The 17,515-nt window shown below is 43.0% G+C and overlaps 1 protein-coding gene across 1 annotated transcript in view; it reads right to left on the bottom strand.

Moving 5' to 3' along the window:
* Positions 1-1,003: 1,003 nt before the first annotated feature.
* The window catches only part of LOC122554701 (calcium-activated chloride channel regulator 1-like), a 104,381-nt gene continuing 87,869 nt past the window's right edge, over positions 1,004-17,515 (bottom strand). The window contains exons 13-14 of the mRNA XM_043700079.1: positions 2,711-2,938; positions 1,004-1,401 (exon numbers count right to left, since the gene is read on the bottom strand). Of these exons, the coding sequence (XP_043556014.1) occupies positions 1,004-1,401; positions 2,711-2,938 (626 nt within the window). The remainder of the gene's footprint in view (positions 1,402-2,710; positions 2,939-17,515) is intronic.

Below are 17,515 nucleotides of genomic sequence, written 5' to 3'. Positions count from 1 at the left end.
TACAGTTACATTTTCAGGTTGGCAACCTGTAATGAGTGGTGTGTGACAAGAGTCCATGTTGTTGCCACAATGGTTCACAATAGATATTGATGATTTGGATGAGGAAGGTGAATGTACTACCGCCCAGTTTGTGACTGACACAAAAGTATAGGTGGGAAGGTGAGTGGTGGGTATGACAGAGAGTCTACAGAGTGATACAGTCAGGTTAAGTGAATGGACAAAAACTGACAGCCTCTCCAAAAAGACACCAATCTGATTACACCTTATATTGATTTATTTTCGAGGCAAAAGAGGAGAATAATATTTTTTAAATCAATTACACAGAATGGGAGAGCACTCAGAATTGCCCAAGTTCCAAAAAATAAGATATAAAGATGGGTGAGAACCAAAGCTTATGTCCCCTGGGCTGTGTCTGTCATACCTTTTCAGTTTAAACAGAGAAACACAGAAAATAGGAGCAGGAGTTGACCATTCGTTCCTTCCAGCGTACTCCACCGTTCAATGTGATCATGGCAAAACATCCAACTTAGTACCTGGTCCCTGCTTTCTCTCCATACCCTTTAGCCATGAGAACTGTATCCAACTCCTGGAAACATTCAATGTTTTGATCAAAACCGCTTTCTTTGGCAGAGAGTTCCACAGGCTGATGATGCTCTGGGCGAAGGAATTTCTCTTTATTCCAGTCTTAAAAGGCCGACTCTGTATCTCTGGACTGTGACCCTGGTTCTGGACTCCCTAGTTGTCAGGAACATCCTTCCTGCATTTATCCATGCAGTTTCCTATCTCTTCCAAGCCAATAACAAGGAAAGGTGCACCACAACATTGGTAGAAAAGCTGTGAAATCCCTGGAAAATAGCATGAATATTGAAGATATACCATGGACATTCATGGACTACAACCCTTCAGCACAAAATCTTTATACCATACAGTGTTATCTGATTGAGTGTTTGAATAATTAGACCAATTAATTGCATGCTCCCTGCTCATTCCTCCAGCAAGGATGTTAAACTAGTATAAAAGCTTTGCTTTTGCCTTTTTTCTGAACCAGGTAATCGACAATCCCAATAATCAAACACACCAGAATTGCAACGACAATAGCAATCCAAATCACCTTCCATACACTACTGCCTTTTGGGTGCTCAACCAGAGGTGCAGATACAAAGACATAAACCTTGGCCACATTAGACATTTCAGATGACTGTTCCTGTTTATCGTAGGCGCAGAGAGCGAAGTAGAGCGTTGTCCCGTTTTGCAGTTCCGTGTTTTTGGGAACAAATGTGAATGTTTCCCTTGAGCCAAATGGACGTGGATTCAAGTTGGTGAGGTTAACCAGGGCAGCTGCTGTGAAGTTGTCCCGTAGCTGGAGGAGGTGGTCACTCATTCTCATCTCATAGCGGGACGCTGTGAAAAGAAGAAATGAAAGAAGAGAGAGAAGAAATGAATGTGTTCACATCTAAACTGAACAATGGTGACTTTCTAAATCGAGGTAAAGTGTGGAACCTGAGGTAAACAGCGGGGTCGGGTCTTGGTTTGTGGCAGGAGAGCAGAGCAACCCATGCTTCATCTCATTTTGGAAAAGTGCACCAGTCAGGTACTCGGCAGGAGCCAAGATTGGGAAATACTTTGTTGGTGGGGGGGGACTGGTGTTGTGCGCTGGAAAAGACCCATCCACTGAGAGCTGCTGGCCAATTTATCGATGTTGCTCAGTGACACTTGGGAACCATTAGCTGCTGCTGGCACTGCATACACCTGAGGGCCAAGGAAGGACCCAGGTAAGTGATGGCAGGAAGTGGGTTGCTGGATGTTGGGTTGTTGGGTGGGGGAGCTGGGAGATTCAATATCAAGCTGGGGGAGTGTGGGGTGCAATGGGAAGGGTGGCTGCTGGTGGACAGCAACACCCCTCCCCCATCATAACCCCTTAATGCTGTGTCCATTTCAGTATTGTTGAAAGAGGGAACCCCTCTAGAAAACTCCAAGCCTATACGCCAGGCTTTGCTTCTTGTGCCCTCTGCAATGGGGTCCCTCCCCCACCACTGGATTAATACTAACAGCAGCAGAATGGAGTTGTAGGTGGGTATTGCCTGATTAATGGGCTCAAACAGTAGAATACCATCAATGTTGAGCTTTACCATTCACGGGAAAACAGCGCATTGTTACATCGTAACACAAACATCACAATTTATTAATCAAAGCAGAACGCAAGCAATCAATGAATCCCTACAATGTGGTAACAGTCTCTTCAGTCCAGCAAGTCCACACCAACCCTCTGAAAAGTACCCCACCCAGACCCATTCCTTAACAGTTACCCTTGACTAATGCACTTAACCTACCCTGAACACTATGGGCAATTTAGCATGGCCAATTCAACTTAACCGCAAATATTTGGCTTGTGGGAGGAAACCATAGCACCCGGAGGACACCCACACAGACACAGGGAGAATGTACAAACTCCACACAGGCAGTCACCCGAGGCTGGAATTGCACCTAGGTCCCTGGTACTGGGAGATAGCAGTGCTAACCACTTAGCCACTGTGCCATATCTAAATTCACCATTTCACTAAGACTTGACTTGGTGCCGCTCTTCCTCTGGTGGGTGCATTTCGTCCATATAGAATATCTCAATTTTTCATCAGCATTCACCAACGATCTATTTAATTCAGTCCCACAAAGAAAATATCGACATAAATAGCCAATGTTTAGCAACAATTACCTGCTCCCTCATCATAGTCCTCTCCTGGTGCTGTCCATTCCAACACAACTTTATTTTGAGCTAATGTTGCTTGAAGGTCTGTGATTTTACACGGTGGAATGTCAACATTGAGTGTCCCTTCGGTAACTGAAATGGATCCTCCTGACTTGACCCTGTTGAAATCTCCTATGTCAGCCTCAAGATCATCCACATTGACTGAAGGTATTGGTGGACTTATTTGAATTTTGCCTACAAAAAGAGGAAGACACATATCTTAATTAGACCCAGACCACACAGACTTAATGAGCATGACCGTTTCATGAAAAGTCTTGATCTGCAGGACTTGCCTAGAATTTCCCACAGGACATGTTTCTGGCCTTGGCTACCTGATGTGAGGGGAATAGGTGTGCAGAAACTCATACAAACACAGATAATATTGGAGAAACACAGGAACTCTTGCAGTATCCGTAGAGAGAGAAACAGAATTAATGTTTCGAGTCTGATATCAGACATGAAACATAACTCTTTTTCTGTCTCCAGTTTTTCTGTGACCGGCTGTATTTCACCTGCACTTTGGCTTTTAGTTCCAAAGCTTATAACCTTCTCAGTGAAGAAATTTTGCTTCAACCCAGTCCTAAATGGCCAACAACCCATCCTGAGCCAATGATTTCCTGACCAGAGGAATCATCTCCCCAGCACCAACACTATCAAGCAGCATGATCTGATGTGTAGTTATCCCTGAACAATTAAGCCGACATTTCTCTTTCCAGAGCAGCTTCCTGACCTGCAGCAGGGTTCTGGTATTTTCTGGTTTTATTTCTGCCTCTTGTTTCAATTTGAATTTCTCCTCTTTGAGTTAATTTCTTTTTGTTCAAACTTGTTTCTCTCTGCCCTTGAATTTGCTCTTTTTATCATCTTGTTTTATTCTGAGTCTTTTGTCAAACAGTTTTGTTCAAACTCTCTTCTCTCCTCTGGCTTTGGTCTGAAATTTAGTAATGATTAATGTTTTACTGGTTTGGCCTAAAGGTAAAAAGAACAAACAAATGAACATCATGCATTGTTCTGTGGGGAAAATGCAGCATGAGGAAAAGGTTTTTTATAATGCAGTAAATGTTTAAGTGAATTGTATTGTTTGAGAACCTATAAACAAATATGACACCTAAGATACTGTAATGAAAGGTGTGTAATTTATATATATATTCTACATATGTATATACATATATGTAATAACTTCAATATTTGTTTGGTTGGACAGAACTTGAGTAATGGGAGAAAAAAGGCAGATTTAATGCAGTGATAGGCAAGTTATGCTACAGCTTTATAGAAATTTAGTCAGACTGCCCTTGAAATATTATGTACTGTTCTGGTCATCACATACCCTGAAGGATGTGGATGTTTCAGAGAGCGTACAGAAAATGTTTGCCAGGACGTTATCTGGTGTGGGAGACTTTAGTGATGAAGGAAGGTTGGATCGACTGGGTTAAAAATCACACAACGCCAGGTTATAGTCCAACAGGTTTATTTGGAAGCAACAACCTGATGAAGGAGCCGCGCTCCAAAAGCTAGTGCTTCCAATTAAACCTGTTGGGCTATAACCTCGTGTTGTGTGATTTTTAACTTTATCCACCCCAGTCCAACACCGGCACCTCCAAGTCATGGAGAGACTGGGTTTGTTTTCAGTGCAATTCAGGAGTTTCAGGGGTGCTTTATAGACATTTATAAGATTGTGAATGGCATGGAGAGAGTGGAAAGTATGAAGCTTTTTCCCAGGGTCGAGGGGTCAATTACTAGGGGGCACGGGTTCAAGGTGCGGGGGTGGGGGAAGGTTTAAAGGAGATGTGTGCGACACGTTTTTCACACAAAGCGTGGTGAATACCAGGAGCATGCTGCCAGAGGGGCTGGTGGAAGCAGCATTTAAGAAGCACCTGGACAAATACATAAATAGGAAGGGAATAAGAGGAATATGGATCCTGTAGGTGACAACGGTTTTAGTATGTCAGGGTGAGATGTGTCAGTGCAGACTTGGAGGACTGAAGGGCCTGGACCTGTGCTGTATTGTTCGATGCTCTTCTGTTTCTCATCTTGTATCTGGCACAAGAATACAAAATCAAGGGGATTTCAATATTTATATCACATCAGGGGAGACTGTCAGTTGGTTGGCAAGTGATCTCTGATTGGTAGAGACATCGCCATGGAAAATATACTCATTAATATTGATTGACAGCTAACAGTCAAATCTGTTAAGTTATTAACCAAGTGGGTTGATTCTAATTAGCCAGGCCCTGAGAAATTAACCAATGGCCGACTGTCACCTACTTGTTGAGTTGCAGTAGGAACAGAGTGTGTACATGTAATTTCTGCCTGTCCAGGGCCTGGTGTGTTATTACATGGAACTTCCAGCCCACACAAGGGCACCACACTGCGAGCCTGGCGGACGACCCTAGACCGGTTGTCGGCATAATTCCTCACACTCATATCCAGCAAATGTAGCCCAAACTTACATCTGATGTCAGACACTGTGTTTTTGGGTTTGATGTCAGTATGTATTTGTTGGTGAACCCCATTTGTTTTATTACTGCACAGTAAGAAAGTGAAACAGGTAGTTTCACTTCTTGCTCAAATCTTTGAGATTGGACAACAATTGCTGGATAATCCTGAATGTGCCCGAAATCCTATTGACAATGGATTTAAGGCAGTCAGCTAAACCAAAGCAAAAACCAATGAAGCCAGATTTCATCCTGGGATCTGACTTGTCTCGTGGGCCCATCAGCTACAATAGAGTTAGGGTTAGATTAGTTAGTTTTAATTTTAAACTGTAGTGTATGAAGAGCTTACAATGATGCCTGTCCAAGGATGAGGCAACAGCAATCTCAACTATTGGTATCAGCATGCGTGACACCAGAGCCACATCTTTTCAAGAACACTCAATGTATCTTGCACAAATTGGGCATTTACCAAGCCAGCTAGATGCCTTGGTGCATGATGAAGGACCCTGAGTGTAGTGGGAAGGTGTCTGAGCTTGGAGCTGCCAGCCAATCAGAGCGGAATCGCTCCTCTTGATTCAGCAGTGGCTGTAGCTAGGTGGTGGCTGTTGCCGGTATGACACATAAACAAGGCTTTGAATAAACAATGAACCCAGGAAGAAAGGTGCATGATGGTGGAAAAGGAGGAAGGATGGTAACTGGGTGGGGAGAGTTGGCAGAAAGTGGAGAAAGATTGGCTGTCAGCAGCCTACCCCCTTCCTAACATTTAGCCCCTTGTTCAGATACCGAATGACTTTGAAAGAGGACCTGTCCCCAGATGCCTGCAAGTAAACCCAAGAGGGTTTGCATGGTGGCTTGTCCACGTGTGGGTATTCTGTCCACTTTTCTGGTTAACACCATTGGTGGTGGGACATTGCCCTTGAGTGAACATCAAGGCCTCAAAAGCACAGTTGTAATATCATCCTGCTATGGATTTACCAGGCTGGAGGTGAGAAGTTTGTGGCAGGAAGTCCTCCTGGGGAAAGGCACAAGATTTTGACCATTGCGTTAAAACACAGTGAAGAATGACATGCAACAGTAGAAGGCAATATTTTATCACAGTAAGGAAGGGGTCAGTAAACTCATTCGTGTTTACATTTCCCATCCCCCATTGCCCAACACCATTATTTAGCTTTTCATGGACTGTAAAGGCTGGGAGAATCTTTTGCAATGAATATTGTGAAAGTTTAGGCATTATGTGCAGTACCATTCCAGCCACAGTAGGAATAGAAACAGATAGCACTCAAAGGATATGGAGATCTCACAACTCAGTGGTTTACCACACCATAAAACCATACACCATCGTCAAGGCATCCCTGCACATGAGAGTCATTGCGTCCTACAGCACAGAAACAGGCTCTTTGGCCCAAACCGGTGCATGACAACCAAAATGTCCATCCACACCAACCCTGCACTTGGTCCATATTCTTCTAATTCAACATTAGAGTAGTGCTGGAAAAACACAGCAGGTCAGGAATGCCCTGGTGAAGGCCTTTGGGTCAAAACTTCAATTATCCTGCTCCTCGAATACTACTTGACCTGTTGTGCTTTTCCAGCACTACTCCAATCTTGACTCTTATCTCCAGCATCTTCCGTACCCACTTCTGCCATATTCTTCTAAACCTTTCTTATCCATGTATTTGTCCAAATGCCTTTTAAATGTTGTTAATGTACCTGCCTTAACCACTTCTGCTGGCAGCTTATTCCATGTGCGTATCACCCTCTGTCTAAAAACCTTTCCCCTCACTTTCCCTTTGATTCATCACCTCTAAACTTAAACTGATGCCCTCTAGTGCTCGATTCCCCAATCCTGGGAAACAGACTGAGTGAATTCACCCTAACCGTACTTCTCATGATCTTATACATGTCTATAAGATCCCTCCCTCAGTCTCCTACAATCAAAAGAAAAATGTCCTTGCTTGTCCAACCTCTCCTTACAATTCAGACTGTTAAGACCTGGCAACATCCTTGTGAATTTCTTCTGCATTCTTTCCAGTTTAATAACTAGTGCCTGTTTGGGCACTAGTTTGTTAGGGGGGGTTGGAATCAGAGCCACATGTCTGAGAGGGGTCAGTTGCAGATGGGGCACTGACAGGATATATTGAATCTATTGTAAAGATTTCTCACGCGATGAAACAAAGGGATCGTTTAAAGCGTGTCTGCTTTAATGCAAGGAGTGTCCGAAATAAGTGTGATGAACTTAGAGAATGGATCAGTACTTGGGGCTATGATGTTGTGGCCATGACGGAGACGTGGGTTTCACTGGGGCAGGAACGGTTGCTTGATGTTCCAGAGTTTAGAACATTTAAAAAGAACAGGGAGGGTGGAAAAAGAGAAGGGGGCGTAGCATTGCTAATCAGAGAGCGCATCACAACCACAGAAACGAAGGTTGTTGACGAAGGTTTTACCACTGAGTCAGTATGGGTGGAAGTTAGGAACAGCAAGATAACAGCCACCATATTTGGGGTTTTCTACAGACCACCTAATAGCAGTAAAGAGATTGAAGATCTCATACATGGGCAGATTCTGGAAAAATGCAGAAGTAGCAGGGTTGTTGTTATGGGTGATTTCAACTTTCCCAATATCAACTGGAACCTCCTAAGTGCAGATGGTTTAGATGGAACCGTTTTTGTCAGGTGTGTTCAGGAGGGTTTCCTTACTCAGTGTGTAGACAGACCGATGAGGGGAGATGCCATTTTGGATTTGGTGCTCGGCAATGAGCCAGGACAGGTGTCAGATCTCACGGTGGGAGAGCACTTTAGTGACAGTGATCACAGCTGCCTCACATTTAGCATAGCCTTGGAGAGTGAAAGTAGCAGTTACCGAGGGAAGATATTTAATCGGGGAAAAGGAAATTATGACTCTATCAGACAAGAATTTGAAAGTACAGACTGGGAGCAATTGTTCCACAGAAAGGGCACAGCTGACATGTGGAGACTATTTAAGGAGCAGTTGTTGCAAGTGATGCACAAATTTGTTCCTCTGAGGCAGGTAAGAGGGGGTAAGATTAAGGAACCTTGGATGACGAAAACAGAGTTTCTCATCAAAAGGAAGAAGGCAGCTTACGTAAGGTGGAGGAAGCAAGGATCTAGCACAGCTTTAGTGGATTACGGGCTTTCTAGAAAGGAGCTCAGAAATGGACTGAGGAGAGCCAGGAGGGGGCATGATAAAGGCTTGGCAAGAAGGATTAGGGAGAACCCAAAGGCATTTTACTCATACGTGAGGAATAAGAGAATGATCAGGGAGAAAGTAGGGCCGATCAGGGATAGCAGAGGGAACCTGTGCGTGGCGTCTGAGCAGATAGGGGAAGCCCTAAATGATTTTTTGCTTCGGTTTTCACCAAGGAAAGGACCTTGTTGTGAATGAAAACTTAGAGGAGCTGGGATGCAGTCTTGACCAGATCAAGATTGATGAAGTTAATGTGCTGGAAATTTTGGAAAACATTAAGATTGATAGGTCCCCAGGGCCAGACCAGATTTATCCTAGGCTGCTCCAGGAAGTGAGAAAGGAGGTTGCTTATCCCCTGGCGAGGATATTTGCCTTGTCACTCTCCACAGGAGTTGTACCAGAGGATTGGAAGAAGGCGAATGTTGTTCCTCTTTTCAAGAAGGGTAATAGGGAAATCCCTGGCAATTACAGACCAGTCAGTCCTCCATCTGCGGTCAGCAAAGTTTTGGAAAGAATTCTGAGGGATAGGATCTATAACTATTTGGCAAAGCAGAGTATGATTAAATGCAGTCAGCATTGCTTTGTGAGGGGCAGGTCATGAGTACTTTGAGGAGGTGTCAAGACAGGTCGACGAAGGTTGAGCAGTAGATGTGGTGTATATAGACTTCACTAAGACATTTGATAAGGTTCCCCATGGTAGGTTTATTCATAAAGTCAGGAAGCATGGGATACAGGGAGATTTGGCTATCTGGATTCAGAATTGGCTGGCTGACCGAAGGCAGAGAGTGGATGTAGATGGAAAGTATTCTGCAGGGAGGTCAGTGTTGAGTGAGGTCCCGCAGGGCTCTGTTCTTGAACCTCTGCTCTTTGTAAGTTTTATAAATGACTTGGATGAGGAGGGTGACGGGTGGGTTAGTAGATTAGCGGATGACATTAAGGTTGGAGGTGCCGTCGATAGTTTGGAGGGCTACTGTAGGCTACAGTGCGACATAGACAGGATGGAGAACTGGGCTGGGAAATGGCAGATGGAGCTCAACCTGGATAAATGCGAAGTGATGCATTTTGGAAGGTCGAACTCGAATGCTGAATATTGGCAGTATGGAGGAACAGAAGGATCTGGGTGTGCAAGTACATAGATCCCTCAAAGTTGCCACCCAAGTGGATATGGCTGTTAAGAAAGCATATGGTGTTTTGGCTTTCATTAACAGGGGGATCGAGGTTAAGAGCCGCGAGGTTTTGCTTCAAAGTCCTGCTGGGCTTTCTGGGCACGAGCATTGTTCAAGGCGGCATTCTTTACCTAATAATTATCTTCGCTTCATATATTTTCTTGCAATGCTGCTCTGCATGTATTCAGCGATCGGTACAAATGCCTGCTCAGGAACGGTCTTTAAAATCACCCCCGAAGTTGGGAGGCTCATACATTTAGCCAGGTAAAAACAATGACTGCAGATGCTGGAAACCAGATTCTGGATTAGTGGTGCTGGAAGAGCACAGCAGTTCAAGCAGCATGTGAGGAGCAGTACTGCTCCTGGATGCTGTCTGAACTGCTGTGCTCTTCCAGCACCACTAATCAAGAATCATACATTTAGCCTCCGACTGTGTTTTTCTGTCAATAGTTGTGATAGAATCAAAGGGGAGAGTTCTGGGATTCGAGATTACCGATCTCTTCGCTAACCCACTCACAAGCGCTTTTTATTTACTCATTCATAAATCCCTACTACAACACGGTCTCATTCATTCATTCATTCATAAAACCGTGGTTCGGTGATCCATTTTACTATCACAGACCACATTAAAACAACCCATTTCTGCAGTTGTGGGGTTCAGCAGGAGCCCACAGGGCAGGGAAGAATAAAAGGGGAGAATTAATTGAATCAGGGAAACTTCATTAGATCAGAATTAAAGTTTCCTGTGGCAACAATATTGATAAAAAAGGGAACTAAAGGGAGCAGGACGGCATCACCGTCTAACCTGGTAAAAGCCCTTGAGCTCACAGCAGTGGGGAACCGCAGAGTGTTTACACGTGGTTTGAAAGCACTTGGTTACAAATCACACAACACCAGGATACAATGCTGCAGTTTCAGCTCAGAAACTTGTATCAGTAAGTTCACCAAATAAAGAGAATTGAAAGCCATTAACCATCTCTGTCTCTCAATCCTGTTCGTGGTCTAACTAAAGAACCTCAACACTGTGGATATATTCTTAAATATGCACTGTGCATCCTGTAAAGAAACCATGCATTTGTAAGAGTTTCGCTGTCACCATTGCATTCCATCTGATGAGACCATCGCCAACACCATGATGTGTAAAATCTCTCTCTTGAAGATCCGTTACCATCGCTGGATGTTCAATTGCTGCATTTCCCAACCTTCTGCATTCATCCTTGTTCCCCCCTCAAACAGTGGTCCATCTCCCACTGCAGTTGGCGTCACTGTCATCGTCTGTGATTTTCACAACTCCAAATGAACCCACCTTTAAACTCCTCATGTACAAAGGGACATTTCACTCCATGGCAGCTGGATCGTGTTGCCACCATCGCATTGCTTGCTTTTCTTATCCTCGCACCTTTACATCTGAGCATGTGCACACCCAACACATCCGGAATGTGACGATGCTGTGGCTTTAAGAGGGTATTTTGTCCTGGAGTCTTTTGAAGAGAGGTTTTAAGGCAGGTTCTTAAGCCAGAACCACTGGAGTAAACAGCTTGTGAAGGTGTTTGTTAAAGCTAACAATAGAAGCGACCTGACTGTGTGTGGTCCAGCTCTCACAGATCAAGGATTTTTAGTCAGCTTTTTAGTTGCTGTTGTGGGCTTGAAGAAGTGGAAGTTATTTTTCTCTCTCTCAATTACAGCCAAAAGCTGGGGGTTCACTTCCGAGGTCGCTGGATTTCATGGGAGACAATTTTTTTTTTCTGAATTTGTCTTTTGCCAAGGATGTGTTTATGGGATGTTCCTTTATTGGAACAGTCAATTAGTAATGGGTACTGCATCTATTACTCTGTTAGGTTTTCCACATGAGTTAAGTTATTCCAATTCCTTCTTTCTTCAGTTGAATTTTAACTGTAGTGGATTAATATATTGTATATTCCATCACATATGGTAGCTGGATCAACCATAGCATGTGGAACACAATACTTACATTTACCTTTAAAATAAGAAATAAATAAGGGTCAAGAATATCTTATGAATATTTCAGGGTTTTGGTCTAGTCCATAACAAATAAGAAGTTTGTGGTTTAATGTACTATTCTCTCATTTGTATAAATCGAAAAAATGATTTTTAATGTCCCAAATCTTGTGCTGATGTCAGGCAGATGTTTTAAAGTGAGCATCCTGGTATGTTTATTGGGTGAATAAACCTGAGGAGAAAGCTAGATTTCATTCCTGATGAAGGGCTTTTGCCCGAAACGTCGATTTTGCTGCTCATCGGATGCTGCCTGAATTGCTGTGCTCTTCCAGCACCATTGATTCAGATTCAAATTATCAATGCACATTATTCAACCACTGCACTACAATATAAAGTCATTAGCAACAATTTCCTTATATTTCGTGACAGTATGACTCTTGAACTCCCCAGCTGATGAAGACATTATTTTGTTGGAAATACAAATGGTTGCAGGAAGGTAAGAAAAAAAAGCAGAAGTTGATCACATGGTTTGTAAGGCCCACCCCACTATTCAACACAACCATTGGTCTCAAATCCTCTTCTCGTTCCTCCCCCCACTGCCACAGCTTATTAGTTATAAGCGTTGAACTCCAGCTTTGGAGTAAAGTTGATTTTGTTGTTTTCAGAAATACATTTAACTGTATTTGGGTTGAAACTGGACAAGTCAAAATCACCAAATTGTTGCAATGCAGAAGGACTCTGCTCAGCCCATTATATTTGTGCAGCTCTCGAAATGAACATCATGACAGTGCCATCCCCTTGTCCTTTCACCATAACCCTGCACAACATTTTCAATCAATCTGATACCCTGTTGAATGTCTCAAATGGATCTGCCTCAAGCAAACTTCCAAGCAGGTCAAATAAAGTCCGGAAATACTATTTCAATAAAGTCAAGGTGCATTAGGTTGCTACTACTTTAATTCCTTATCGATGAAAGGTCAGACTGTTGGACCCAAAAGAATTTTTGAATATTTTTAATAACAATATATTGCATTGCAGCTACATCGTTTAAGAAATAGCTTGTTCAACATGACAATTCTCAACATCTAGGCGTGGTCACCAGATTCAATCTCATACACTCGATGAACAAATACATCAGGACTGATAATTTGAAATGGCTCAAAAAGTGTGGCACTGGAAAAACACAGCAGATCAGGCAGCATCTGAGGAGCAAGAGAGTCGACGTTTTGGGAATAAGCCAGGAATTCCTGATGAAGGGCTTCTGCCCAAAACAGTAACTCTCCTGCTCATCGGATGCTGTCTGACCTGCAGTGCTTTTCCAGTGCCACACTTTTTGACTCTGCAGTGCTCCCTTACTCCAAGTTTGAAATAGGTGCCTGGCATAGTTGCAAGATTAAAGATGCTACTGCTGCAAAGTTGGGTAAAGTACTTGTGAATTGGGAGACAGGAAGTTAGAACTTGGTGTTTGTAAAATGCTGGAGGGGGGGATGGATGTGGAAGCATTGCATGGTCCCTTTAAAAGATCATGTACTTTTTCTGTGTTCAGAAATTTAAAATGGATGTCTGTGTACAGCAGTTTGAAAATTTGCAGGTACACAGAGAGCACCTGAACTGAAATATTTGTATCAAAAGGCCATACGGTTCGCAGGCCAAGCAGCAGCTTTTTTTATTTACCAAGACAACAAGCTTTTAAATTTAGTCAATAGATTTGAACAAGGTACTTAGTTTCCAAAAACCTATTAAATTTAAAGCTAATAGCTTTGACAACATAAGACCAATCTTATTGAAGAAATATTGATTTGTTATCAAGGGTATAACAAAAAAGGAGCAGTTGGACAAAGATCCCAGAGCGAGCTGCTATTCACCACAGCTAATGGCCCTCAGCTCTTAGCAGAGAATCGCTGGCTCTCACAGCTTCTTCTATGTCTTAGAGAAAGCACCAACCAGATAAAAACAATACCACAACACAACTAGTCAATATTCCTGACGGAAGAATCGAAGGTACAGAACATTCTAGAAGACACGTAACCAGGCTGTAGTCTTGATTGACTAAATTCGTTTTTTATATAAATGGGACTTGTACTTATTGGAACAACATACCATTAGAATCTTGTTTTATTCAGGGATAGTTAGTAGTTGGAAGGGATTTATTCTGTTTGTTAATAGTTTAGTTAATTTGTTCACTGTTAGAGTTCGATAAATAAATTGTTTCTTGTGGTTTCAAAGTGAGTTGAAACTGTGTTGCTGGAAAAGCGCAGCAGGTCAGGCAGCATCCAAGGAGCAGGAGAATTGACATTTTGGGCATGACCCCTTCTTCCTGAAGAAGGGCTTATGCCCGAAACATCGATTCTCCTGCTCCTTGGATGCTGCCTGACCTGCTGCACTTTTCCAGCAACACATTTTCAGCTCTGATCTCCAGCATCTGCAACCCTCACTTTCTCCTGTTTCAAAGTGAGTGTCAGGGATTTATTTTATTTAACAACCAGAAGTTGCCGAAAGCAGGTTACACCACTTTTCACACCCGTTTTACAGATTATGCGGCGATGTGCTCTTCATTGGGTATTCTGGTTTATTTCTCAGAGGGATGTCCACCTCCACTTTATAACCCTACAAATAATTTCACCATTCAAATGAAAGCATCACACATTAGGTTTCAAACCAACTATATATTTTTCACAAAAAACAGATTAATTACATGTTGTGATACATATTCAGGAATATAAAATCAAGGAAAGTTCTCTCCACCTACCCTCCACCCTCAAAGGAAATTGCTGGAGAAACCCAACATGTCTGGCAGCATCTGTGGGAAGAAAGCAGAGTTAAAGTTTCGAGAGAAGACTTTTCATGAAGAGTCACCAGAGTCTGTATTGTTCTTTGTTCTTTGTGTTCCTCAGGGTTGTGTCCTAGGCCCAACCACCTTCAACTGCTGCTTCAATGACCTCTCCATCATTAGGTCAGAAATAAGGATGCCTTCCAATGATTGTACAATGTTCAGCACCATTTGGGACTCCTCAGAAACTGAAGCAGCCCATGTTCAAATGCAACAAGATCTGTACAAGGTCCAGGGCTGACAAGTGGCAAGCAACATTCGAGCCACACAAATGCCAGGTAATGACCATCTCCAATAAAAGACATTCTAACCATCACGTCATGATATTGAATGGTGTTACCTTCAACTGAATGACCCACTATCAAAATCCAAGGGGTTACCATTGACCAGAAACTCAATTGGACTCGCCACATAAATGCAATGACCACAAGAGCAGGTCAGAAGCCAGGAATACAGTGGCAAGTAATTCACCTCCTGATTCCCCAAAAACTGTCCATTATCTACAAGGCACAAGTCAGGAGTGTGATGGAATATTCTCCATTTGTTTGGATGGGTACAGCTCACACAATACTCAAGATGCTTGACATCATTCAGAACAAGGTAACTCATTTGGTTGGCCCCATAAGCACAGGTATCCATTCCCTCCACCACCAATGCTCAGTACAGCAGTGTGCACTATCTACAAGATTCGTTGTAGAAATTATCCCGACAACCCAAGGATTCAGCAGTTCAAGAAGCCAGCTCCCCATCACTTTCTCCAGGGCAATCAATACTGGCCTCACCAGCAACATCCACATCCCATCAACAAATAACAAAGAAAATGCAGCAGTGAGTTGGCATCGGCTCAGTGGTGGCAGAAAGCCTTCTGAGTCAATACTTTGAGATTGATCCCCATCTGGTCTTTACCAGATAGCAGGTAGACATCCCAATCTTTGAGCACTGGGCTGGCATCCTGTGGGGTGTGCATGTCCAATGGGAATGGAGTGACCCTGGTGGGCGGGCCATGTTGAGGTATTTGTATATGGTTCTCACGTGTAGCTGCCATCCTGAGAGTTTCAAGTCAATGGAACTGCAATAAGCAACAAAAAGCATGAACTGGTTGTTTAATAAAGAATCCATAGTGTTTGGTGCGCTAAATTAAATCCTGGTGTGTCTTTGGCTATTCATGTACTTATCCAAATGCCTTTTAAATGTTGTAACTCTATCTGCATCCACCACTTCATCTGGCAGGTCATTTCACATACATACCACTCTCTGTGTAAAAATGTTGCCTCTCATGTCCTTTTTAAATCTTTCTCCTCTCACCTTAAAAATATGTCCCCTGATTTTGAACTACCCCACCCTAGGGAAAACTCCCTTGCTATTCTCCTCATCTATGCCTCTCATGATTTTATATATCCCAATAAGATCACCCAATAAGATGCCCCAGTCTATTCAATCTTTCCAGTCTATTTTTATATCTCAAAACTCCCTTGCTATTCTCCTCATCTATGCCTCTCATGATTTTATATATCCCAATAAGATCACCCAATAAGATGCCCCAGTGATAAAAGTCCCAATCTTTCCAGTCTATTTTTATATCTCAAACCCTCCATTCCTGGCAACATCCTAGGAAATCTTTTCCGAATAATATCCTTCCTAAAACAGGGTGACCAAATCTGGACAGAGTACTCCAGAAGTGGCCTCACCAACCTCAACATGACGTCCTAACTCCTCTGCTCAAAGGTCTGAGCAATGAAAACAAGTGCACTAAACGCCTTCTGAACCACCTTGTCTGTCTGTGACACAAATTTCAAGGAACGTCTTCAGAACATCTTCTTCCAAATGGTCTGCTTACACACTCTAGGCATGTTGTGATTCTCTGATTACATCTCTTTGTGTTCCAACACCATTTAAATGAATAAAAACTTATTTTTCAACCACAAACCAGTTCGGGAGTTATTCCCAAAAAACCCAGTTTCCAAAGTAGAAGAATGTCCTAATCAGAGGACAGTTGGCTCTATGCAGTGTTAAATTTCAAAGAATTTGAAAATGGAAAATTTTGGTTAACACACACCTCCACCCCCCCACCGATTATCAGTTTGCCTAAGTTACAGAACCCTCCCATGAGCAAGGCTTTGATAGTAGTGGGATCGAAATCATAAATCAATTCAACGGAGACTTGATCTATTTGTCCCTCAAAATAAGGGACTGCACGACCTTTTAGAACATAGAACATCGAACATAGAAAAGTACAGCACAGAACAGGCCCTTTGGCCCATGATGTTGTGCCGAGATTTAATCCTAATGTAAAACCTACGCACCCCTCAACTCATTGCTATCCATGTGCATGTCCAGCAGTCGCTTAAATGTCCCTCTGCTTCCACTACCACCGCTGGCAACGCATTCCATGCATTCACAACTCTCTGTGTAAAAAACCTACCTCTGACGTCTCCTTTATACCTTTTTCCTAAAAGTCTCTGGCTATTAACTCTATCTATCCCTCTCATTATTTTGTAGACCTCGATCAGTCTCCTCTCTTTCTCCTCTCTGGAGAGAAAAGTCCGAGCCTATTCGACCTTTCTTCATAAGGCAAGCCCCCCCCACTCCAGGCAGCATCCTGGTAAACCTTCTTTGCACTCTCTCCAAAGCCTCTGTAAGTTTCCTATAGTAGGGCGACCAGAACTGGACACAATATTCCAAGTGTGGCCTCACCAGGGATTTGTGGTGCTGCAGCAAAACCTCACGGCTCTTAAACTCTATCCCCCTGTTGATGAAAGCCAAAAGACCATATGCTTTCTTAACAACCCTATCCACTTGGGTGGCAACTTTGAGGGATCTATGTACTTGCACACCCAGATCCCTCTGTTCCTCCACACTGCCAAGAATCCCGTCTTTAATCCAATATTCAGCAATTTGTTGGATTTAATCTAGGAATGGACTTGTGAGTTCTGGTAGATCTGATAGTTTTCACTTTATACTGATCTAATGCGATGTTAAGCTTAGCAGACTCTGAGCATTTGGAATTTCTGGTGTAATTTCACACTCAGAGCAAGCACAGCCCTCTGAGGATTCCTTTCAATTCATTCTCAGGTTATGGGTGGCACTGAATGTGTCATTACACTTGCAGGGGGAAACATTCTTGATCAGACTGAAGCCTGGGACCAATGATGAAGTTCCAAAAAACCTTCACCATCGTGCT

This window comes from Chiloscyllium plagiosum, chromosome 11 (assembly GCF_004010195.1).
Source record: "Chiloscyllium plagiosum isolate BGI_BamShark_2017 chromosome 11, ASM401019v2, whole genome shotgun sequence".
NCBI lineage: Eukaryota > Metazoa > Chordata > Chondrichthyes > Orectolobiformes > Hemiscylliidae > Chiloscyllium > Chiloscyllium plagiosum.
This window is presented reverse-complemented; position numbering and strand designations above follow the sequence as displayed.